Raw genomic sequence first — 23,972 nt, forward strand, 5'->3', positions numbered from 1 at the left:
TGGGTCACACACGCACACACACATAAACATCAACACAGACAAACAGATAGGTACACACATTCATTCAAGCAATCCATTCACACAGACATAAGAACCCTGAACCTCGTAGGCGTGAGTGCAGAGCCTTGCCAAGTGCCGATGAAATGTCTTCAGTGAGAACATACTGTATTATAACATGTAAAACCCTCCTTTCATCTGCCATCAAATGGTACATAAGTATGTAGTACTGCTGCTCAACCCTCTCCTATCTGGCTGGCCTATCATCACAAACAGCCCTAGACAATGACCATAGGTGTTGGCTTGACAGCACCAACAGATCTGGGACCAGCTATCACAGCCCTGCTCCTCTGCTCACATGGAATCGTTGTAGTTGGAGACGAGTCCGGGGCCCTCTCCCCTGGTGGCGTACTGGAAGCATGGGTTGTTGGCGTTGCAGAAGATTCCCTGGATCCATGGAAGGATGCCAGTCGAGGGCATGGCCTTGTTGGGAAAGTGACCTGTACAACAGTGGACAGGACAGGCAGCACTGCTCTGATCATCACGTATAGACTGGTATAACTCTAGTCACAAAATGGATTATTTTGCTCCACACTTTAAAAGATTTGTAAACATATTGAAAATATGTTGTTCATCAGAGCTGAGCATTTGCTGGTTTGTAGGGTTGTAATTGCTTGTGCATAGACTGCTTATAATGTTGATAACGCCAGTGTTTACATTGTCAGAAGAACATGTTCTTACACTCGTGTTGACGGTATAAAGGGTTAGCTGTCCTCAGCCACACTAGTCCAATGAACAGAACCACTGGCCACATAATCTCCATGAAGAACCGCATCTGGGGGGAAAACAACGAACAATATACTCTTCACATTGGAAGGCAGCTGTTCATTTTGAATTACGCTGAAAAAATATCTATCTGTATTAGAGTGGCAGAAGTGAGCGTTGGGTGAGAGTTGATTTGTATGCGTACATTTGTTTTGAGGGTATGCATAAATGAAGGAGTTTGGCTTTAGTTTGTTAACGAAGCACAAAGAGATCTGAATGTCCACAACACAAAGTTGACTCCTGTCGTTTGGCTGTGTGTGTGTGTGTGTGTGTGTGTGTGTGTGTGTGTGGTGTGTGTGTGTGTGTGTGTGTGTGTGTGTGTGTGTGTGTGTGTGTGTGTGTGTGTGTGTGTGTGTGTGTGTGTGTGTGTGTGTGTGTGTGTGTTTGTTGAAATTGGGCCAAGCTTCATTAGTTTAGTTACAGTATGCAGTTGGCACGATGTGAGACGTGACCATGGGGGACTGAGCTAAACACAGCGATCTAAACACGGCAGGCCGGGCAGCTAAGCTAAGCAGGGCTCCAGACTTGTGCAACAACCTCCTGTCACCCAGCAGCCCTCAGAGGCATCATCCTCATGTGATTGTCCTCTCACGACCTTTAGGCTACTAACACAATGACAGGTCTGAGACGCTATCCAGAACCAGTCAATAACAGGGTGGATCTATTTTCTATTTAGATAATGTGGCATTCTCAATACGTAGATTTTAAATCCTACATTTCTGTTCTGTTTTAGCACGGTGGCCCTAAGGGGAAAAGTAGCTTTTAGAATTCAGTGACACACAAAACAAGTGCTTGCAAATAATTTCACAGAAGGTGATGGAAATGTCTTCAAAATGAAAGATGTGTTAGATTGAGAAAGACAATCATCAGAAGTGTGTTTGTTTAACCTTCTGTCTCTTGCGAAGGGTCCAGTTCTTCCACAGCAGCAATCGGACTTGACTGCCCGTACCCATGATCCTCCTCTTCACCCCTCGTAGGGGTCACCACCAGGGCACAGACCTGGAAACAACCATCACACAGCCATCATACAACCACCAAACGACCATCACACAACCACCTCACAATCATACCTCATCCACCTCCCAACCATACTTTATCCACCTCCCAACCACCTCACAATGCTGACATAATTAACACATTTCCAAATCCTTAAACAATCTGTTTCTCACTGAATATCATACAGATAGAACAGTTCCAGTTTCATATGATTCTAGGACCACAGAACAGGAAGTAATCCTTCCATGCGCTGAGAAGCATGCTGGGCTACTCCTAGTTCCAGAGTGTTTTGATACTGATTGAAGTAGACAAGTGTATCACATGGGGAGCGAGGGTGGGAAGGGCAAAGCGCTTTTCTAGGTCATGCCAATCAGTATATAACAATAGGGAGGGAAGGACAACTCTCATTGGCTGAGCTGTTTATGTCATGTGATGACATAATAACACACATAATGGCCACTACTCCCAGTGGACTGACTGCTTGCAGAATGGATTACTGTAATAATATAACAATTCAGTCTTTTGAAAATCTGATTGATTAATGGTGCTGTTCTGTCAACCTCTAGTTGCCAGATATCGCAAATAAATAAATTGTACATAGTCTGATCTAGTAAACATCCTGCTGGTTAGGCTGAATGAAAATGATACCGCTACAGTGTCAGAGTACTGCTACTATTGTAAGCACAGTGCCTAACTCAATTAGTGTGAGTATGTGCTGCCACAGGTGCAGTAATCAAAGCTGCTTTTTAGAGTCAATAACCTCACTATGATGTATGGCACATGTACAGATTGATTGACAACTCCATCTATAAGGCCTCAGGGGAACCCAGAAAAGCACAGGAAGACTGCAATTAAAGGATGCATTCTGTCACTTAAAACTATAGTTACTGGTAGTACTACTAGTAGTTACATTTACTGGTAGTACTAGTAGTTACATTTACTGGTAGCACTACTAGTAGTTACATTTGCTGGTATTACTACTAGTAGTTACATTTACTGGTAGCACTACAAGTAGTTACATTTACTGGAAGCACTACTAGTAGTTACATTTACTGGTAGCACTACTAGTAGTTACATTTACTGGTAGTACCAGTAGTTACATTTACTGGTAGTACTACTAGTAGTTACATTTACTGGTAGTACTACTAGTAGTTACATTTACGGTAGTACTAGTAGTTACATTTACTGGTAGTACTACTAGTAGTTACATTTACTGGTAGTACTACTAGTAGTTACATTTACTGGTAGTACTAGTAGTTACATTTACTGGTAGTACTACTAGTAGTTACATTTACTGGTAGTACTAGTAGTTACATTTACTGGTAGTACTAGTAGTTACATTTACTGGTAGCACTACTAGTAGTTACATTTACTGGTAGCACTACTAGTAGTTACATTTACTGGTAGCACTACTAGTAGTTACATTTACTGGTAGTACTACTAGCAGTTACATTTACTGGTAGTAGTACTACTAGTAGTTACATTTACTGGTAGTAGTACTAGTACTTACATTTACTGGTAGTACTAGTAGTTACATTTACTGGTAGTACTAGTAGTTACATTTACTGGTAGTACTAGTAGTTACATTTACTGGTAGTACTAGTAGCTACATTTACTGGTAGTACTAGTAGTTACATTTACTGGTAGCACTACTAGTAGTTACATTTACTGGTAGCACTACTAGTAGTTACATTTACTGGTAGTACTAGTAGTTACATTTACTGGTAGTACTAGTAGTTACATTTACTGGTAGCACTACTAGTAGTTACATTTACTGGTAGCACTACTAGTAGTTACATTTACTGGTAGCACTACTAGTAGTTACATTTACTGGCAGTACTACTAGTAGGTACATTTCCTGGTAATACTACTAGTAGTTACATTTAATGGTAGCACTACTAGTAGTTACATTTACTGGTAGTACTACTAGTATGTACATTTCCTGGTAGTACTACTAGTAGTTACATTTACTGGTAGTACTACTAGTAGTTACATTTACTGTTAGTACTACTAGTAGGTACATTTCCTGGTAGTACTACTAGTAGTTACATTTACTGGTAGTACTACTAGTAGTACTACTAGTAGTTACATTTACTGGTAGTACTACTAGTAGTTACATTTACTGGCAGTACTACTAGTAGGTACATTTCCTGGTAATACTACTAGTAGTTACATTTAATGGTAGCACTACTAGTAGTTACATTTACTGGTAGTACTACTAGTATGTACATTTCCTGGTAGTACTACTAGTAGTTACATTTACAGGTAGTACTACTAGTAGGTACATTTCCTGGTAGTACTACTAGTAGGTACATTTCCTGGTAGTACTACTAGTAGTTACATTTAATGGTAGCACTACTAGTACATTTTAGTCATTTAGCAGACGCTCTAAAAATCCAGAGCGATTTACAGGAGCAATTAGTGTTAAGTGCCTTACTCAAGGGCACATCGGTAGATCTTTCACCTAGTTGGTTCTGGGATTCTAACCAGCGATCTTTCGGTTATGCGTTGGGCAACGCTCTTAATTGCTAAGCTAACGTTACCTGCCGCCAGTAGTAGTTACATTGCAATATGTTATGCACAATGTAAAATCCTTAACTGGTGTTGTATCAAGATGACTTTGATATACCAGATGTGTTTGTTAAATAAAGATTTTTGCATGCTGTTAGCAACAAGGTTGAGATGTTGATGATAGGATTTGGTTGCTTTAAGAATTCCCAGGAGCATACAGATTTTGCAACAGTGTAGCCTACAACCACAACATAGACTGTCCTAGCAAGCATAGCTATTACACGTGAATGAACAGACTAATAACACAACTACATAGGACACCTCAAGAACATGAAAGACCACTTACTTCAGAAGAAGAATAGAACCGTGGAGTACCATCTAGTAGTGAGTATAAAGTAACCCAGGACGTTGCGTTGTATGTCCCATGTCTGGTGCTAACACCTAACCACGCAGTTCCTTTAGTAACTACAGACCCAGCGAATAGTTAATCTGATTGATTTAATCTTCTTTCTCAATGCCTCAGAGCCTGCTAACACCGCTCATCCATTTCCACAGAGACCTGAATGACCTAACAACCACCCGAGAAAGAGAGGGATCATTTTATTGAAGGTTATGGGGAAAAAAAAATAGGGTCTACATGTTATGGTTTCTTCCTCTTACGCTCCATTTATTCACATCAACTAGGAATTGACCTAGGCTCCAAAATCTGGTTTATCAACTATCTATACTGTAGGTGTGGGAATAAAAAAAGATTACAGAAACATGTTTGGAAGTTGTCAACTATATTTTAATAAGTTACAAAAAGGTGTATGTTCGTATGTACCTGTTTGTACAATGAAAGGGATTTAATACATTGGAGAGAATCTGCAAAGACCCTTATAGATAATATTTATAAAATATAGACGGATATACCATTTACATGAATGTTGCATTTACTGGTACTTATAACCTGTACAAAGTGAGAGTATAATTGATATGAATAAAATATCTGGTCAGCATTGACTGAACTGAATAGTACTTTCAAAAAGAGAACAGATTTGGCCCATCGTAATATTGTGATAGACTTCTTACAACAGGCCAGAAACGACCTGACTGACCTCTAATAATATTATTCAATGTTTTTCAGTTGAGTTGTTGGGTTGTTACCTTCCAGGTAAACGTCTAAAAGGAGCAGGTTGATGTTTGGTTGAAATGTGGCTTTGTAGCATATCTCCACTGACTTACATACAGACACTTTCCATATATAATGCCTAAGTGTCAATCAAGTCAAAGATAAATAAGAGTTATTCATCCACGTTAAATGAGCAACACATGCCGTTTCAGGTTTGATAAAGCATATATTAAACATTGTAACCTTTCAAATGACTGTATACAAAGGTATACAAAAGTAATACTGTATACAAAACACTGCATTACAAAAAGTAGAAATGTGTAATGCATAAAATAACTGTGAAAGACTGGATTAAGTAAGTGCGTCAAATTCAGTTTTGATAAAGTGGCGATACACACTATACTGTAACAGTTGTTGAAATAATATTTTTGGCATATAAACATACAAATACAGTGTACCAAAACTTTATACAACAGATACAGTATGATATTTATTTAATAAAAAGTAATTGCACAGTTTAAAAGAGAGAAAACATGCTATCCTGGCATTACTTTGTATTGAGCCGTATGTTAAAAATACTGTACATATAAATCTACGATGGATTTAACTTTTGGGAAATGAACTATTTCTTTAACATTTGTAGTGATTGGTACTGGAAGCACGTTTTGATTATGTGGCTTTCTTTATACAGACCTTTTAACAGAAACCTAGAATAGGTGAAGTGACTTATAATACAGCCATTGTTATGTAGTTAACTAAGTGCATCCTGTCTTCATTTTGGGGACCTGCAGTACAACAGTTCCTTCCAGCACCAACTGTGGAACTCCAAAAAAGATAACAAGGAATATATTAATATATATAACACTTCCGTGAGTAATTTTTTTTCACAGTTCATGAAATGATTTGAAGTTTTCTTTTCTTATCTTATACAATATGGCACATATTATACAGATTTGACCATTTCAATCCTAATCATAGAAGGAAAATTACTCTTGATTAATTATAATGACGACCCGTGAGTAATGGCGATAAATATGGTCATACAAAATGGGCCTCGCGGTGCTCGAACTCCTGCAAGCGTCTGGCCCGTAGTCTCTGGTACACGGGCTTGGCCTCGTCACTGAGGTCCTCAGGGCTGGAGCTGGGGGATTGGGGCAGGGACAGAGAGGAGCTTGCAGCCTGCTGCGGAGCCTCAGTGTCCTCATCCACATTGTCTTCATCCACAGAGGGCTCGTCTACAGAGACCTCCAGACCCATCTCCTCTTCCTCCTCCTCATCTTCGTCATCATCATCATCCTCCTCCTGTTCTTCCTCCTCTGCACTGTTAGCTGCCTCGGCATGCTTCTTTTGCGGCGCGTCCCCTAACACTTTGTCCTTGCTCCCCGAGGGGGGTTTGTAGAAGGTTCCAGGCGGTGGCTGTAGAGTCCGGGGGGGCCTGAACGCAGTGGGCACAGAGCTGTACTCGCACACGTTCTCCTCCCTTTTCAGAGTCCTGCCCGGCCTCACTGCGATGGTGTAGGGTCTGTTGGGGTAGATGGAAGAGGATGATGGTACAGAAGTGGAGAGGCTTGTGGTCGAGTCCTCCACCTCTTTGTCTGCTGTAGGCAGGTTGGTAATAATCTTAGCTGTCCTGGGGGTGATGTCATAATGCTTGTACTGTCTGTCCCAGGTCCTACGTAACGTCCCCGTGTCGATGAACGTGCTCCGGTAGTGGCTGCTCGCCCTCGACTTTGGCTTCTCGTCCTCTGACACCTCCTCAATTGACTGGTCCCGCGCAATGCTCCCGGCGCTCCCGGTAACGTCCTCGCTGTCCAGGTCAGCGGTGTTCCTGGCATTCCTCTCATCCACGCCGTGGGCGGGGTTCAGGAGGCGTTCGGCAGGCATGCTCATGGGTCGGGAGACAAGCTTGGAGCGGGGGTGGCGGAGGTGGACCCGGGAAGTGGTGTGGCGGGCCCGGGTAAGACCCCTCTCCCCCCTGTCCCTCTCTCCCTCTGCTCTCTGGACCTCAGGGACGCTGCCAGACAGGAGCCCATTGAGTTGCTCTGAGTCCTCGTCCACTACTACAGAGTAAAGAGGAGACACGTCAGTAATACAGTAGCAGGGAGTGATACGTCAAAGTAGGCTATAGTATACAGTGTATCAATGGGCCAGTGTGTCCAGCTATAGTGGGGCAATACTGACCAGGAGCATAGTCCCTCCCATCAGGCCTGGGTTTCCCCTCTCTGACCTCGTCCATTAAATGGGTGGAGGGGATTATGGAGGAATGACGCTTATACACTTTAGAGCTCTGCTGCAATGGACAGAGGACAGGAAACAGATGGACAGAGAGGGAAAAACACAAAGAAGAGAAAGAGAAGGGGGTGGGGGGCGAGAGAGAGAGAGAAAGAGAGAGTCAGTAATCATTACTGTTTCAGTCAGTAGTAGTAGCTAGATCCGTAACATATGGATGGTGAGGTACACTACATGGACAAAAGTATGTGGACAACCCTTCAAATTAGTGGATTCGGCTATTTCAGCTATACCAGTTGCTGACAGGTGTATAAAATCGAGCACACAGTCATGCAATCTCCACAGACAAACATTGGCAGTAGAATGGCTGGTACTGAAGAGCTCAGTGACTTTCAATGTGGCACCGTCATAGGATGCCACCTTTCCAAGAAGTCAGTTTGTCAAATGTCTGCCCTGCTAGAGCTGCCGAGGTCAACTGTAAGTGCTGTTATTGTGAAGTAGAAACATCAAGGAGCAACAACGGTTCAGCCGCAAAGTTGTAGGCCACACAAGCTCACAGAACGGGACCGCCGAGTGCTGAAGTGCGTAAATCGTCTGTCCTCGGTTGCAACACTCACTACCGAGTTCCAAACTGCCTCTTGAAGCAACGTCAGCACAACAACTGTTTGTTAGGAGCTTCATGAAAGGGGTTTCCATGGCCGAGCAGCCGCACACAAGCCTAAGATCACCATGTGCAATGCAAAGCATCGGCTGGAGTGGTGTAAAGCTCGCCGCCATTGGACTCTGGAGCAGCGGAAACACGTTCTGTGGAGTGATGAATCACGCTTCACCATCCAGGAGTCTGATGAACGAATCTGGGTTTGGCGGATGCCAGGAGAACGATACCGGCCCGAATGCATAGTGCCAAATGTAAATTTTGGTGAAAGGGGAATAATGGTCTGGGGCTGTTTTTCATGGTTCAGGTAAGGCCCTGCAAAAACATCTTAACACTACAGCATATAATGACGTTCTAGACGATTCTCTGCTTCCAACTTTGTGGCAACAGTTTGGGGAAGGACCTTTCCTGTTTCAGCATGACAGTGTCCCCGTGCACAAAGCGAGGTCCATACAGAAATAGTTTGTCGAGATCGTTGTGGAAGAACTTGACTGGCCTGCAGAGACCTGACCTCAACCCAACCTTTTGAATGAATTGGAACGCCGACTGCAAGCCAGGCCTAATTGCCCAACATCAGTGCCCGACCCCACTAATGCTCTTGTGGCTGAATGGAAGCAAGTCCCCACAGCAATGTTCCAACATCTAGTGGAAAGCCTTCCCAGAAGAGTGGAGGCTGTTATAGCAGCAAAGTGGGGACCAACTCCATATTAATGCCCATGATTTTGGAATGAGATGTTTGACAAGCAGGTGTTCACATACTTTTGGCCATGTAATGTATTGTAGTCAGTGCTGAGGTTAATCATATTTCTATTGACTTCTATTTTAATATGGGATCAGACAAGTCACTCACCTCCTTAATGTCTACTAGAGACTTGGAGTGTCTGCTGAGAAGCTGCTGCTTCTCCTGAGGGGTGAGGCAAGGGTTAGCGTCCTGACCCTTCAGAGGAGAGCCCTCCCCAGAGGGGCCTGGTGGGCCCTGGGGCCGTGGCAGAGGGCTGAGGGGGGCATCAAAGATCATCTGATAGTGTCTGATGAGGAGCTCCACGATGAGGGCCTGGTAGGGGTAGTCCACCAGGGAGGACAGGGACACCTCGGCGTCCGTCTGTCTTGGTTTGATTAGCGTGGGGCCGAAGATGATACCTAGGTTACTGGCTGTCATCTTGTTCTCCTCCGCCTGCTCGGTCACCCTACAGGGGTGAGGAAGGATGAAATATGAAGGTGGACTTCTGCTTCATTGTTACTGCTGTTGCAGTTTTGTGTTGTTACTTTGTGGGACGTGTGGGTTTGAAGTTGTGTATGTGTATTTATAGGGTTGTAATTCTGCCTTGAGATCCGCTGACTTAACTCAAAGTGTCCCATTGAAATCAATAAATGATTTAGGTGAAAGTCAGAGATGTGAGCGCTGGTTAACTCATCTAAATTCTCTGAATAGATTCGGTACCTGTGCAGGTGTTGGATGAGGAACTGCAGGGTCTTGTAGTGGGCCGGGGGCAGCTGTCTCAGGAGGTCTTTGATCTTGAAGAGGACCCGGTTGAGCTCCACGCTGACCTGTGGAGGGGTCAGGGAGGCGGGGCTGACCCTGGATGCCTCCACCTCGTCCACGATGATGTTCTGGCTCTCCTTGGCCAGGCCGATGAAGTCGTTGTAGAAACGGAACAGGATGAGAGGCTCTGGAAGCTGCAGGAAGAGAAAATAAACAAGGAAGTTAATTTTAAACTGCAATGACAAAAATATGAAGACAAATATACAACAGACAGGACTGGAGACAAAGAGATAAGCATTTGGGAGTATAAACTAGCAATGAATGAAGAGAAGGAAGATAAGTAAATATTATTGGGCTAGTGTGTGGTCTGTCCGATGTACTCTGTAACCAGCAAATATCTTGTCCTGAAGAATTGTGTGTGTGAAACCCACCTGTCTCAGGTAAAGTTTGAGCACATTGCTGATGTCATGGGGGTAAAGGTCAGATAGCTCCACCAGGTCCTTGCCGTTCTCAAATGCCTGACAGAGCTTCTCCACACGAGACTTGGCCCCATTCACACGATAGATCCCCTGGACAACCAAGATACAACACAGCAGCCCATATTATTCTCCTAAAAATCATTATTTAGCAGCAAAAAACACTGAGATATTTAATTTAAAAAAAAACTGGGGTGGATGACGTCTGAAACAATAGAGAATATTAGCTATACTATAGCTAGGCAACATCATCTTACTTTACAATGCTAGCATAATGTTACCTTGATGTCCAGCGCTCTATTCTCAATCTCCGAGGTACACTTCCTGATGATGAAAGGAATACCATCTGGGTTGTTCCTAGCTGCCTGGGTGAAGTCAACACCAAAGAGGTGCAGTCTACCCTGGAGTTTCTTATGACCACACTGGATGGCCAGAGTCTCCAAACACTTCTTATGGCAAGCCAGGGAGCACTGGGAAACAGCAGAGGAGTCAAAGAGTGAATATCCATGTCAGCTAGCAATAATACTGTATATATATATATGCCACTTAGCAGTGAGTGCATATATTTCAGTAAGTGTATGTGATCCCTGTGGGAATTGAACCCACGACCTTTGACGTTGCCAGCACCCCACTCTCACAGAGCCACACAGGACCACAGTGTTACATACTTGTCTAAATAACCATTCCCCTCAAGTAACCATCTTTCACTGTCCTGTTCCAATGTATCCAAATGTGAATGTTTCCATAAATATATAATGCAACTCTATCTAAAATAAGCAGAGCTAAGAGAACATTCTAACAAGAGGATCGTACAGGCTCCCAGAGGGTAACAAAAGGTCTTTGGTTTCCGCTGCACGTCCCCTTTTAATGAGTCCAAATACCTAGTGCTGGATGATGGAGAAGTCACTCTAAATGACAACTGATAGTCTGTGGACTCTCATTCAGCCCCTGTGTGGCTACTTGTCATCTACAACCGTTTTCCTATTGGTGCTAATCAAATCAAACTTTATTTGCCACATGCGCCGAATACAAGTGTAGACTTACTTACAAGCCCTTAACCAACAGTGCAGTTCAAGAAGAATAAAATATTTACCAAGTAGGCTAAAATAAAAAGTAATAATGAAAGTAACACAATAAGAATAACAATAACGAGGCTATATACAGGGGTCACTGGTACTGAGTCAGTGTGCAGGGGTACATGCTAGTTGAGGTAACCTGTACATGTAGGTGGGGGCGAAGTGACTATGCATAGGTAATAGAGGTCGACCGATTTTTCAACACCAATACCGATTATTGGAGGACCAAACACCCGATACCGATTAATCGGCCGATTTATATATATATATATATATATATATATATATATCTGTAATAATGACAATTACAACAATACTGAAGGAACAATGAACACTTTTATTTTAACTTTATATAATACATAAATAAAATCAATTTAGTCTCAAATAAATAATGAAACATGTTCAATTTAGTTTAAATAATGCAAAAACAAAGTGTTGGAGAAGTAAGTAAAAGTGCAATATGTGCCATGTAAAAAAGCGAACGTTTAAGTTCCTTGCTCAGAACATGAGAACATATGAAAGCTGGTGTTTCCTTTTAACATGAGTCTTCAATATTCCCAGGTAAGAAGTTTTAGGTTGTAGTTATTATAGGAATTATAGGACTATTTCTCTCTATACGATTTGTATTTCATATACCTTTGACTATTGGATGTTCTTATAGGTACTTTAGTATTGCCAGCCTAATCTCGGGAGTTGATAGGCTTGAAGTCATAAACAGCACAATGCTTGAAGCATTGCGAAGAGCTGCTGGCAAACGCAGGAAAGTGCTGTTTGAATGAATGCTTACGAGCCTGCTGCTGCCTACCACCGCTCAGTCAGACTGCTCTATCAAATTATAGACTTAATTATAATATAATAACACACAGAAATATTAATATGGTCAAATCCGGAAACTATCATTTCAAAAACAAAACGTTTATTCTTTCAGTGAAATACGGAACCGTTCCGTATTTTATCTAATGGGTGGCATCCATAAGTCTACATATTGCTGTTACATTGCACAACCTTGAATGTTATGTCATAATTATGTAAAATTCTGGCAAATTAGTTCGCAATGAGCCAGGCGGCCCAAACTGTTGCATATACCCTGACTCTGTGTGCAATGAACGCAAGAGAAGGGACACACTTTCCCTAGTTAATATTGCCTGCTAACATGAATTTCTTTTAACTAAATATGCAGGTTTAAAAATATATACTTGTGTATTGATTTTAAGAAAGGCATTGATGTTTATGATTAGGTACACATTGGTGCAACGACAGTGCTTTTTTTCGCGAATGCGCTTGTTAAATCACCCGTTTGGCGAAGTAGGCTGTGATTCAATGATAAATTAACAGGCACCGCATCGATTATATGCAATACAGGACAAGCTAGATAAACTAGTAATAGCATCAACCATGTGTAGTTAACTAGTGATTATGTTAAGATTGTTTTTTATAAGATAAGTTTAATGCTAGCTAGCACCTTACCTTGGCTCCTTGCTGCACTCGCATCACAGGTAGTCAGCCTGCCACGCAGTCTCCTCGTGGAGTGCAATGTAATTGGCCATAATCGGTGTCCAAAAATGGCGATTACGATTGTTATGAAAACTTGAAATCGGCCCTTCCGATTAATCGGCCAACCTCTAATAGATAACAAACAAACAGCGAGTAGCAGCGCGGGGGTGGGGGTCAGTCAATTTAAATTGTCTGGTGGCAATTTTTATGAATTGTTCAGCAGTCTATTGGCTTGAGGGTAGAAGCTGTTAGGAGCCTTTTGGTCCTAGACTTGGCGCTCCAGTACTGTACGCCATGCGGTAGCAGAGAAAACAGTCTATAACTTGGGTGACTGGAGTCTCTGACAATTTTATGGGCTTTCCTCTGACACCGCCTATTATATAGGTCCTGGATGGCAGGAAGCTTGGCCCCAGTGATGTACCGGGCCGTTCGCACTACCCTCTGTAGCTCCTTATGGTCAGATGCCAAGCAGTTGCCATACCAAGCGGTGATGCAACTGGTCAGGATGCTCTCAATGGTGCAGCTGTAGAATCTTTTGAGGATCTGGGGAACCATGCCAAATTTTTTCAGTCTCCTGAGGGGGAAAAGGTTTTGTCGTGCCCTCTTCACGACTGTCTTGGTATGTTTGGACCATGATAGTTCATTAGTGATGTGGACATCAAGGAACTTGAAACTCTCGACCCGCTCTACTACAGCCCCGTCGATGTTAATGGAGGCCTGTTTGGCCCGCCTTTTCCTGTAGTCCACGATCAGCTCCTTTGTCTTGCTTACATTGAGGGAGAGGTTTTTGTCTTGGCACCACACTGCCAGTTCTCTGACCTCCTCCCTATAGGCCGTCTCATCGTTGTCGGTGATCAGGCCTACCACTATTGTGTCGTCAGCAAACTTAATGATGGTGTTGGAGTCATGTTTGGCCACGCAGTCTTGGGTGAACAGGGAATACAGGAGGGGACTAAGTACACACCCCTGAGGGGCCCAATTGTTAAGGATCAGTGTGGCAGACGTGTTGTTGCCTACTCTTACCACCTGAGGGTGGCCCGTCAGGAAGTCCAGGATCCATTTGCAGAGGGAGGTGTTTAGTCTCAGAGTCCTTAGCTTAATGATGAGCTTCGTGGGCACTATGGTGTTGAACGCTGAGCTGTATTCAATGAACAGCATTCTTACATATCACCTTTTGTCCAGGTGAGAAAGGGCAGTGTGGAGTGCGATTGAGATTGCGTCATCTGTGGATCTGTTGGGACGGTATGCGAATTGAAGTGGGTCTAGGGTATCCGGGAGGATGCTGTTGATGTGAGCCATGACCAGCCTTTCAAAGCACTTAAAGGCTACCGACATGAGAGATGAGTGCCACGGGGTGGTAATCATTTAGGCAGGTTACCTTTGCTTCCTTGGGCACAGGGACTATGGTGGTCTGCTTGAAACATGTAGGTATTACAGACTCGGTCAGGGAGAGGTTTAAAATGTCAGTGAAGACACTTGACAGTTGGTCCACGCATGTTTTGAGTTCACGTCCTGGTAATCTGTCTGGCCCAGCGCCTTGGTGAATGTTTACCTGTTTAAAGGTTTTGTTCATATCGGCTACCAAGAGCGTTATCACACAGTCATCCAGAACAGCTGGTGCTCTCGTGCATGCTTCAGTGTTGCTTCCCTGGAAGCGAGCATAAAAGGCATTTAGCTCGTTTGGTAGGCTCGCGTCACTGGGCAGCTCGCGTCTGGGTTTCCCTTTGTAGTCCGTAATAGTTTTCAAGCCCTGTCACATCCGACGAGCGTCAGAGCCAGTGTAGTAGGATTCAATTTTAATCCTGCATTGACACTTTGCTTGTTTGATGGTTCGTCTGAGGGCATAGCGGGATTTCTTAAAAGCATCCGGATTAGTCTCCTGCTCCTTGAAAGCAGCAGCTCTAGCCTTTAGCTCGATGCAGATGTTGCCTGTAATCCATGGCTTCTGGTTGGGATATGTACGTACAGTCACTGTGGGGACGACGTCATCGATGCACTTATTGATGAAGTCGATGACTGACATGGTGTATTCCTCAATGCAATTGGATGTATCCTGGCACATATTCCAGTCTGTGCTAGCAAAACAGTCCTGTAGTGTAGCATCCGCGTCATCTGACCACTTCCGTATTGAGCGAGTCACTGGTACAATTTTAGCTTGTAAGCAGGAATCAGGAGGATAGAATTACGGTCAGATTTTCCAAATGGAGGGCGGGGGAGAGCTTTGGATGCATCTCTGTGTGTGGGGTAAAGATGGTCTAGGATTTTTTCCCGCCTGGTTGCACATGTGACATGCTGGTAAAAATGTGGTAAAACTGATGTAAGTTTGCCTGCACTAAAAGCGTCGCTTCTGGGTGAGCATTTTCTTCTTTGCTTATGGCCTTATAGAGTTGGTTGAGAGCAGTCTTAGTGCCAGCTTTGTTTTGTGGTGGTAAATAGACAAATAATACAGATGAGAACTCACTTCGTAGATAATGAGGTCTGCAGCTTATCATAATTATTTGGTTACTTACTGTACCTCGAGACTTCTTTAATATTAGACATCGCGCACCAGCTGTTATTGACAAAAAGACACACACTCCCACTCCTTGTCTTACCAGAGGTAGCGTCTCTGTTCTGCCGGTGCATGGAAAATCCAGCTAACTCTATATTGTCTGTATCTTTCGTTCAGCCACACCCCGGTGAAACATAAGATGTTACAGTTTTTAATGTCCCGTTGGTAGGATAATCTTAATAGTAGGTCATCAATTTTATTTTCCAATGATTGCACGTTAGCAAGAAGAATGGAAGGCATTGGGAGTTTACTCGCTCGCCTTCAGGTTCTCAGAAGGATCCCCGATCTGCGTCACCTTTTCCGGCGTCTTTTCTTCACGCAAAAGGCGTGGATCTGGGCCTGTTCCAGTGAAAGCAGGACATCCTTCTTGTCAGACTCGTTAAAGGAAAAGGTTTCTTCCAGTCCATGGTGAGTAATCGCTTTTCTGATGTCCATAAGTTATTTTCGGTCATAAGAGACGGTAGCAGCAACATTACACAAAACTAAAAAAAATTGGTTGGGAGAATGTAAAACGTCAGCCATGTTCTTTGGCGCCAGTATGTCTGATTTGGTTACTTACTGTACCCAAAATCACATTTTGCTCTACCTGAAGTACCCCCTCATGTTCCACTGATCATTAGGCCTATGGTCTTAAGAGTCTTTCCAATTCCCCCCTGTGGATAGGCAAGGTACTTCCAGGGGTAGAACACCCCAGATTGAAAACCACTGCACTCACCTCCTCACACTCAGCCCCATGGAAGACCACCAGACTATCACACTCTCTGCACTTGGATAGGGCCCTCAGCTTCCTCAGCTTGTGTGTCTGGGCTGCCTTGGACATCTGGGTGTTACGGAATGGACCTGGAGAACTGGCTGTCTCTATCAGCATCTCACTCAGACCTGAGGGAGAGAAGAGACGGAGAGGAGAGGAGGGAAAGAAAGCGAGAGAGAGAGGGAGGGAGTCAGTATCATCTCCATTAAAAGCATCACTCTCACTATTATTGGTCTTTTCTGTTGTTGGTCCAAACATTGTTTTGCTCAGTGAGTGTAATATTAATAATAATCATAATTTTGGTGGGTGCTTATGCAAAACTCCATTGTTTAGCTGGAATGGAAGTGTTTATACTGTATGTTTGACTGTGATATGTGGTTGTAACACCTATCTTAAGATGAATACACTAATTGTAAGTCGCTCTGGATAAGAGCATCTGCCAAATTACTAAAATGTCAAATGTACAGTGCCTTTAGAAAGTATTCACACCCCTTGACTTTTACCACATTTTGCTGATCAAATTGAGATTTTGTGTCACTGGCCTACACACAATACCACATAATGTCAAAGTGGAATTATGTTTTTAGAAATGTTAACAAATTAATAAAAAATGAAGTCAATAAGTATTCAATCCCTCTGTTATGGCAAGCCTAAATAAGTTCAGGAGTAAAAATTTGCTAAACAAGTCACACAATAGGTTGCATGGACTCACTCTGTGTGAAATACTAGTGTTTAACATGATTTTTGAATGACTACCTCATCTCTGTACACCACACATACAATTATCTGTAAGGTCCCTCAGTCGAGCAGTGAATTTCAAACAGAGATTCAACCACAAAGACCAGGGAGGTTTTCCAATGCCTCACAAAGGAGGGCACCTATTGGTAGATGGGTAAAAATAAAAAAAAGCAGACATTGAATATCCCTTTGAGCACAGTGAATCTATTAATAACAGTTTGGGTGGTGTATCAATACACCCAGTATACACCAACTACATATACATCCACTACAAAGATAAGGAGTCCTTCCTAACTCAGTTGCCAGAGAAGAAGGAAACCGCTCAGGGATTTCATAAGGCCAATGGTGACTTTGAAACAGTTTAAGGGCTGTGATAGGAGAAAACTAAGGATGGATCAACAACATTGTAGTTACTCTACAATACTAACCAAAATGACAGAATGAAAAGAAGGAAGGAAGCCTGCACAGATTAAAAATATTCCAAAACATGCATCCTGTTTGCAATAAGGTACTAAATAAAAAATGCAAAAAATATGGCAAAGTACTTTATGTCCTGAACACAAAGTGTTATGTTTGAGGCAAATCCAATAAAACATATCACTGAATACCACTCTCCATATTTGGAACCCAGGGGTGGCTGCATCATGGTATAGGTATGCTTGTCATCGGCAAGGACTTGGGTAGTTTTTTAGGATAAAAAGAAAAGGAATAGAGCAAAGCACAGTTAAAATCCTAGAGGAAAACCTGGTTAAGTCTGCTTTCTAACAAACACTGGGAGACAAATTCCCCTTTTAGCAGGACAATAACTTAAAACACAAGGACAAATCTACACTCGAGATGCTTACCATGACATTGAAGTGGTCTAGTTACAGTTTTGACTTAAATTGGATTGAAAATCTATGGCAAGACTTTAAAATGGTTGTCTAGCAATGATCAACAACCAACTTGACAGAGATTGAATAATTTTTAAGTAATAATTGTATAATCTAGGTGTACAAAGCTCTTAGAGACTTACATTTAGCAGACACTCTTATTCAGAGCGGCTTACAGGAGCAATTAGGGTTAAGTGCCTTGCTCAAGGGCACATCGACAGATTTTTCATCTAGACGGCTCAGGTATTCAAACAAGCAACCTTTCGGTCACTGGCCAAATGCTGTTTTCTTTTTTTAACCCCTTTTTCTTCCCAATTTCGTGATATTCAATTGATAGTTACAGCCTTGTCCCATCGCTGCAACTCCCGTACGGACTCGAGAGAGGCGAAGGTCGAGAGCCATGTGTCCTCCAAAACACGACCCTGCCAAGCTGCACCGCTTCTTGACACACTTCTCGCTTAACACGGAGCCAGCCGCACCAATGTGTTGGAGCAAACACCGTCCAACTGGCAACCGTGTCGGCGTAGATGCACCCTGCCCACCACAGGAGTGTCTAGAGCGCGATGGGACAAGGACCCGGGTCTGTAGTGACGCCTCTAGCATTGCGATGCAGTGCCTCAGACTGCTGCGCCACTCGGGAGGCCATGGCCCAACGCTCTTAACCGCTAGACTACATGTCACCACTTACTCAGAAACACTCACAGCTGTAATCGTTGCCAATGGTGATTCTAGCATGTTTTAACTCGGGTTTGGATACTTATGTAAATGTGATATTTCTGTATTTTATTTTCAATAAAGTTGCGCAAATTTCTGAAAACATGTTTTCACTTTGTCATTATTGGGTATTGTGTGTAGATGGGTGAGAACAAAACATATATTTAATTCACACTGTAACACAACAAAATGTGGAATAAGTCAAGGGGTATGACTACTTTCTGAAGGTACTGTAAATGTTTTACATACAGATCTATTACTGTATTGATTCATAGTTTTTTATGTTGATAACACAAATGTATCAGTTACTTGGGGTGGCAGGAAGCCTAGTGGTTAGACCGTTGGACTAGTAACCAAAAGGTTGCAAGATCAAATCCTGAGCTGACAAGGTAAAAATCTGTCGTTCTGCCCCTGAACAATGCAGTCAACCCACTGTTCCTAGACTGTCATTGAAAATAAGAATTTGTTCTTAACTGACTTGCCTAGTTAAAGAAATGTATAAAAAATATAGTTATTTGTGACATTTGACTGTGTAAAACCTAGCGGTACTACATATTTCTCTGAGTGAGGCGGATATTTACCATTTTGATTATTTGTCTCTCTGAAATGAAACCATCAATGATACATTTCAAACAAATACGTCTGTCTTTAAACAACCCCATGCCATGATTAGTGAAAAAACACACCAATCTCGTTCATAAGATCTTTTAACAATAAAAGCTAACTTACCCACATTTCTGAAAATGGATATATAGCGTTTTAGAAAGAAGATCTCTTATACACATGTGTGTAATTGGAAATGTGTTTTTTTGCATATCCCAACTCCCCCTGAGACACCCTCAGAGAGTGAGGTCGCGGCCAGTGTCTGCCATTATCAACAGCGACCCTGGAGCAATAAGGGTTAAGTGCCTAGCTCAAGGGCACATCAGTAGATTTGTTCACCATGGAGATTCAAAATAGCAACATTTACTGGACTAATGCTCTAACTGCTAGCCTACCTTTGCTTTGCTGCTGAAGAGATTATTGCTCCAAATGAGACTGTCATAACTGTTACCACATACTCTTATGACATTTCAAGCAACTGTTAAACCACACACGCACGCACGCACGCACGCACGCACGCACGCACGCACGCACGCACGCACGCACGCACACACACACACACACACACACACACACACACACACACACACACACACACACACACACACACACACACACACACACACACACACACACACACACACACACACCTTCCCTGAACTTCCCTTTGCCAAAGCAAGCATATAGAAACATATCAAATGAATGAACTCTCTGACTCACCGTTGTCTGACGGCGAGGGCGGCTCTCTCTCGTCCAGGTCATCAGCTGACGACATAGTCCCCGTGGAGGGGGTTCTGGGTAATCTCCTCTTGAAGTCACCTAAGCAGGAGGCAGTGAACGCACGACATATTCTCATAGTAACTTCTCAATACAACTGTCTAGCTACTCAGTACTACTGTCCACCGTCTAACTGAGGCCTGGTCTAGTAGTAATATCAATTGTATGCAGTAAGCACGCATGACTGTAGGTCGTTTTGGATGAAAGTGTCTGCTAAATGGCACATATTATATTATTATATATTATATTATTATATTTATTAGTAGATCCTTGGTTTTAGGTTATCTCAGAATGTCTGCTCCTTTCTAGCAATAGCTTCAAGCCTGGCTTGGTATGAACTGAGCGACTGTCGAAGAGTGTCCAGCTATTATAACACAGGACCCTCCAATGGCAAGAGGTCAGGGGACCAACAGGGGACCACCCACGAGTCATTCTGGGTGATTCACAGCTACATTCAATGATCAATCCTTCTGGTTGATCCCTTACTGTTCTGATAATGGCCTGGACTAGAGGCCAACGTCAGACAAGTGATAGGCCACATTCCCCACATTTCTCCAGACATTGGGGCACTTTGGAAATATAGGACTGACTAGATAGCAAACTCTCACTCCAATCATTCTAGATATGTATGAGTCCAAAGGTGCTAACGAGTCAGATTGCTTAATCCAGTTAAATTAACTATAACTAGTTAAATAAAACATCTCACTCTGGAACGCTTGTTTTGTATGATTATAACATGATTGTAACACTATAATTAATTTGAAGGAAGCACATCGTAACGCTATTAGATAATCAACACAAAACAACACCAGAATAACCCAAAACTCCAGAAAATGTCACTGTTATTTACACAGCCTGTAGATCACGTCCCTCTCCAGGGTATTATAGATACACCTTCAGGACTCAGGCATGCTCCCACTGTCAGTCTGTCTGTCTCTGTCTCTGTGTCTGGTTATTTTATTTTTCGTCTGTCTCTGTCACGTCTAGGAGGAAGGCTGCTATGACATCACAACCATCAATCAATTCCTTTCAACAGGTGATGAAAGCTAAGGCAGACAAGGGGCGGTGCTGGTTGGTGCCAGGTGTTTGGAAGGTGGCTGCCAAGCCAATGGATAGAAGGTTGTGTGGAGATATGGCCCTGGGCTAGGAAGGGTATATAGGGAGGAGGAGGGTGGAGAGATGGGGCCTTACCTGGGCTGGCGGTGGGGGAGTCCATGGATCTGGACTCGCTGCTGCCTCCGGCGCTCTCTGAGTCACTGCACATCCCCCCGCCCTGACTACCCGTTCCCCAGGGTCGGAACGGGCCCTGGATCCTCAGAGCTGGAACACACAATAGGAAATACTCACTCTGCATCTGTTACTGTACTCTTCCAATACATTTGCATTTATCCAATCACTCATAACTGAAAATCTTTTACGTTTAGTTATTGAAACATTTGAAACAAAATGAATGCATGAATGTAGCTATTCAGAAATTCAGCTCATTCAAATTCAGTCAAGGAAACATGGACTAGACTGGCTAATTGCATCCTCATTGATAAAGGCATAATGAGTGGGTTATGTGTGGGATAGAGGACACATTAATTCAGTATCAAGTGGTTTACATGGAAACACTTGATGATCACAAAAGGAGATCATCATCCCATAGACCTCTGTACACATCAAACGAATACAAACAAAAATGATGTATCATGAATGGGTTGATTATGTAAGCATTGCTTTTACATTCAAAACATGTCTTTTTTTCTCAATGCCTATGAGGTCCTGGACATGAAGAAGATAGAGATTACCAGACTGTAAAAGTAATTCAACATCTACCGAAGATTATGACAGGGGGAAGTTTTGCCTACTAAAACAATATTGGGGGTAAATTGTTAATTTGGCCTGCAGTGAAGTGTGAGATAAGTCTATCAGTGTCATGAGCTGATCTGAGTGCGTGTGAATGAGTGTGTGAGAGTGTGTGTGAAGGTGTGTGTGTCCCTGAATGACAGACAGTCAGATGAGGACTGGATCAACCTGGAGGCTTCCAGACTCACTCACACCAACACAAGAACAACACACACACTCTCTCTCTATCTCTTGCTCACCCAAGTTATGTGTACATATCTACCTAATTTACCTCGTACCGCTGCACATGGACACGGTACTGGTACTCTGTGTATATAGCCAAGTTACCATTACTCACTGTGTATTTATTATTACTTGTATTATTATGTGTTATTACTGTTTTATTATTTCTCTATTTTCTTTCTCTCTGCATTGTTGGGAAGATCCCGTAAGTAAGCATTTCACTGTAAGTTTACACCTGTCGTTTACGAAGCATGTGACAAATATAATCTGATTTGACTTGGATTTGAATTCTATCTCGTGTATGCTTCAAAATAAAAATGAGTGTTTTCATTCCTTCCTCTTGTTGTTTATTAACCTGTATTATAGGATCAAGCCTCATCAGAAACCCGCATGTATTTCTCCATAGATGACTAGGCTACCACTAGACTACCTTGGATGTCGGTGCTGCTGTTGGACCGTCTCTCAGAGATCTTGGCGGGCCGTGTGTTGACCGGGCTCTCCACTTCGTCGGTCCCCAGGAAGTCCCCAGAGGTGACGGACATCTGAGACAGGTTACCATGGGAACTGTGGGTACTGCAGTGGGTGCTGCTCAACGACCGCTTGGCGAGGGGCAACCTGGGAAGAGTTTAGATGAACATTCCATCTCACGTTATAGGCAACATAGAGATTATCAAGTGTCTTGTGACGGTACTGTAATCAATCAACATGAACTCACATGGACGGATCCATAGCCTTTACATACATAATCACCAAACTGAATATCTGAGAAAGGCAATTGATTATTCCCATTAACATCAATAGAAACCTGAAATGAACAGCCCAATCAACATTCACATATGTGGAAATTGATAACGGACTACTAATAATCAATGGATCTAATACCAATCAACGGGCCCTCCTACAAAGACGTGCATATAGGCAGTCTATAGGATATAGGTCTATAATGAACCCCTGCTTCCCCTCTGTGTCGCCCCACTGCTTTTGCTCAGAGAAGTAAACAAACCAAGAACAAAGTATCTACGTCGACACTCTGTTTCACTACGTACATCCTTACACAAGCAGAGTCTATGACGACCACTCATGAACGGAAGGGCTAAAAATGATATTTTTTTGTATGAAGTTAAGAATGGTCCAGTGGGCAAACTTGGGCCTATCTTATATCTGTACACGGATCAGCAAGAGAGTTGAACAACTTAGATTGTAGTTTCAGTCCGAAGGCATGGCCTGAAATAGTATTATGAAAACAGAGTTTTCCCCTTCCCTCTACCTCTTTCTTCACCTCTCTCTCTCTCTTTCTCTTTCCCATGACCAGTCACTACCTCAGGAAGTCCTGCAGACCAAACTCAATTGTGTTCCCCTCTCTAACACAATCCCTCTAAAAAAAATCTCTCTCTTTCTCTCTCTCTCTCTCGCTCTTTCTCTCTCTCTCGCTCTCTCCCGCTCTCCCAGTCACTCGTTCTCTCAGCAAATCACTAAATATAATACCGTTCTCCATAAGGCTTTTTCTCTCAAAACACAATCTTCCTGCTCTCCCACAGAGAGCAACTCACTCATTTGTTCATATGATGGCACTCCTGGAGATCTCAATCCTATTTACGATGATGCTTCACAAGTTTTTAGGCGCACACACACACACACACACACACACACACACACACACACACACACACACACACACACACACACACACACACACACACACACACACACACACACACACACACACACACACACACACACACACACACTCTATTTATGTTTAAGGATCAAAGAGTGAGTTTAAGCCAAAGTAGTAGGATAATCAAAATCACAGCATCCATCCAGTGTTCCCCTCACCCTGCGTTGTTACAGTGTGAGACGGTGGCGTCGAAGGAGTAGGACTCCACCCTGGGTCTGTCTGACTGGGCAGGAAGACTCCTGACGAAGCCAACGTATCGCTGACCCGGCTCGTACAGCTTGGCGCTCTCACACAGAGACTGGTGGTTGACGGGTAGAGACACAACCTGGGCCTGCTGAAGCTGGAACCAATTCACTGTCACCTGG

At 43.0% G+C, this 23,972-nt stretch overlaps 2 protein-coding genes across 7 annotated transcripts in view; both read right to left on the minus strand.

Moving 5' to 3' along the window:
- abca4a (ATP binding cassette subfamily A member 4a) overlaps positions 1 to 4,890 on the minus strand; it is a 77,165-nt gene extending 72,275 nt beyond the window's left edge. For 2 of the 3 annotated variants that reach the window (XM_045702108.2, XM_045702107.2), the window contains exons 1-4: positions 4,676 to 4,889; positions 1,710 to 1,821; positions 739 to 832; positions 356 to 497 (exon numbers count right to left, since the gene is read on the minus strand). In XM_045702108.2, coding sequence (XP_045558064.2) covers positions 356 to 497; positions 739 to 832; positions 1,710 to 1,775 — 302 coding nt within the window. In that variant the 5' untranslated portion in view covers positions 1,776 to 1,821; positions 4,676 to 4,889. Of the gene's footprint in view, positions 1 to 355; positions 498 to 738; positions 833 to 1,709; positions 1,822 to 4,675 lie in introns of all 3 variants that reach the window. The other variant, XM_082965636.1, reaches the window with a different exon arrangement.
- Positions 4,891 to 5,094: 204 nt separating this feature from the next.
- The window catches only part of arhgap29a (Rho GTPase activating protein 29a), a 74,384-nt gene continuing 55,506 nt past the window's right edge, over positions 5,095 to 23,972 (minus strand). For 3 of the 4 annotated variants that reach the window (XM_082965637.1, XM_082965639.1, XM_082965640.1), the window contains 11 exons: positions 23,766 to 23,968; positions 22,360 to 22,544; positions 21,051 to 21,179; positions 19,803 to 19,901; positions 16,120 to 16,283; positions 10,565 to 10,753; positions 10,239 to 10,376; positions 9,766 to 10,001; positions 9,175 to 9,511; positions 7,622 to 7,730; positions 5,095 to 7,500 (listed from right to left, as the gene is read on the minus strand). In XM_082965637.1, coding sequence (XP_082821763.1) covers positions 6,479 to 7,500; positions 7,622 to 7,730; positions 9,175 to 9,511; positions 9,766 to 10,001; positions 10,239 to 10,376; positions 10,565 to 10,753; positions 16,120 to 16,283; positions 19,803 to 19,901; positions 21,051 to 21,179; positions 22,360 to 22,544; positions 23,766 to 23,968 — 2,811 coding nt within the window. In that variant the 3' untranslated portion in view covers positions 5,095 to 6,478. The remainder of the gene's footprint in view (positions 7,501 to 7,621; positions 7,731 to 9,174; positions 9,512 to 9,765; positions 10,002 to 10,238; positions 10,377 to 10,564; positions 10,754 to 16,119; positions 16,284 to 19,802; positions 19,902 to 21,050; positions 21,180 to 22,359; positions 22,545 to 23,765; positions 23,969 to 23,972) is intronic. The other variant, XM_082965638.1, reaches the window with a different exon arrangement.

This window comes from Salmo salar, chromosome 19 (genome assembly GCF_965601325.2).
Source record: "Salmo salar chromosome 19, fSalSal1, whole genome shotgun sequence".
NCBI lineage: Eukaryota > Metazoa > Chordata > Actinopteri > Salmoniformes > Salmonidae > Salmo > Salmo salar.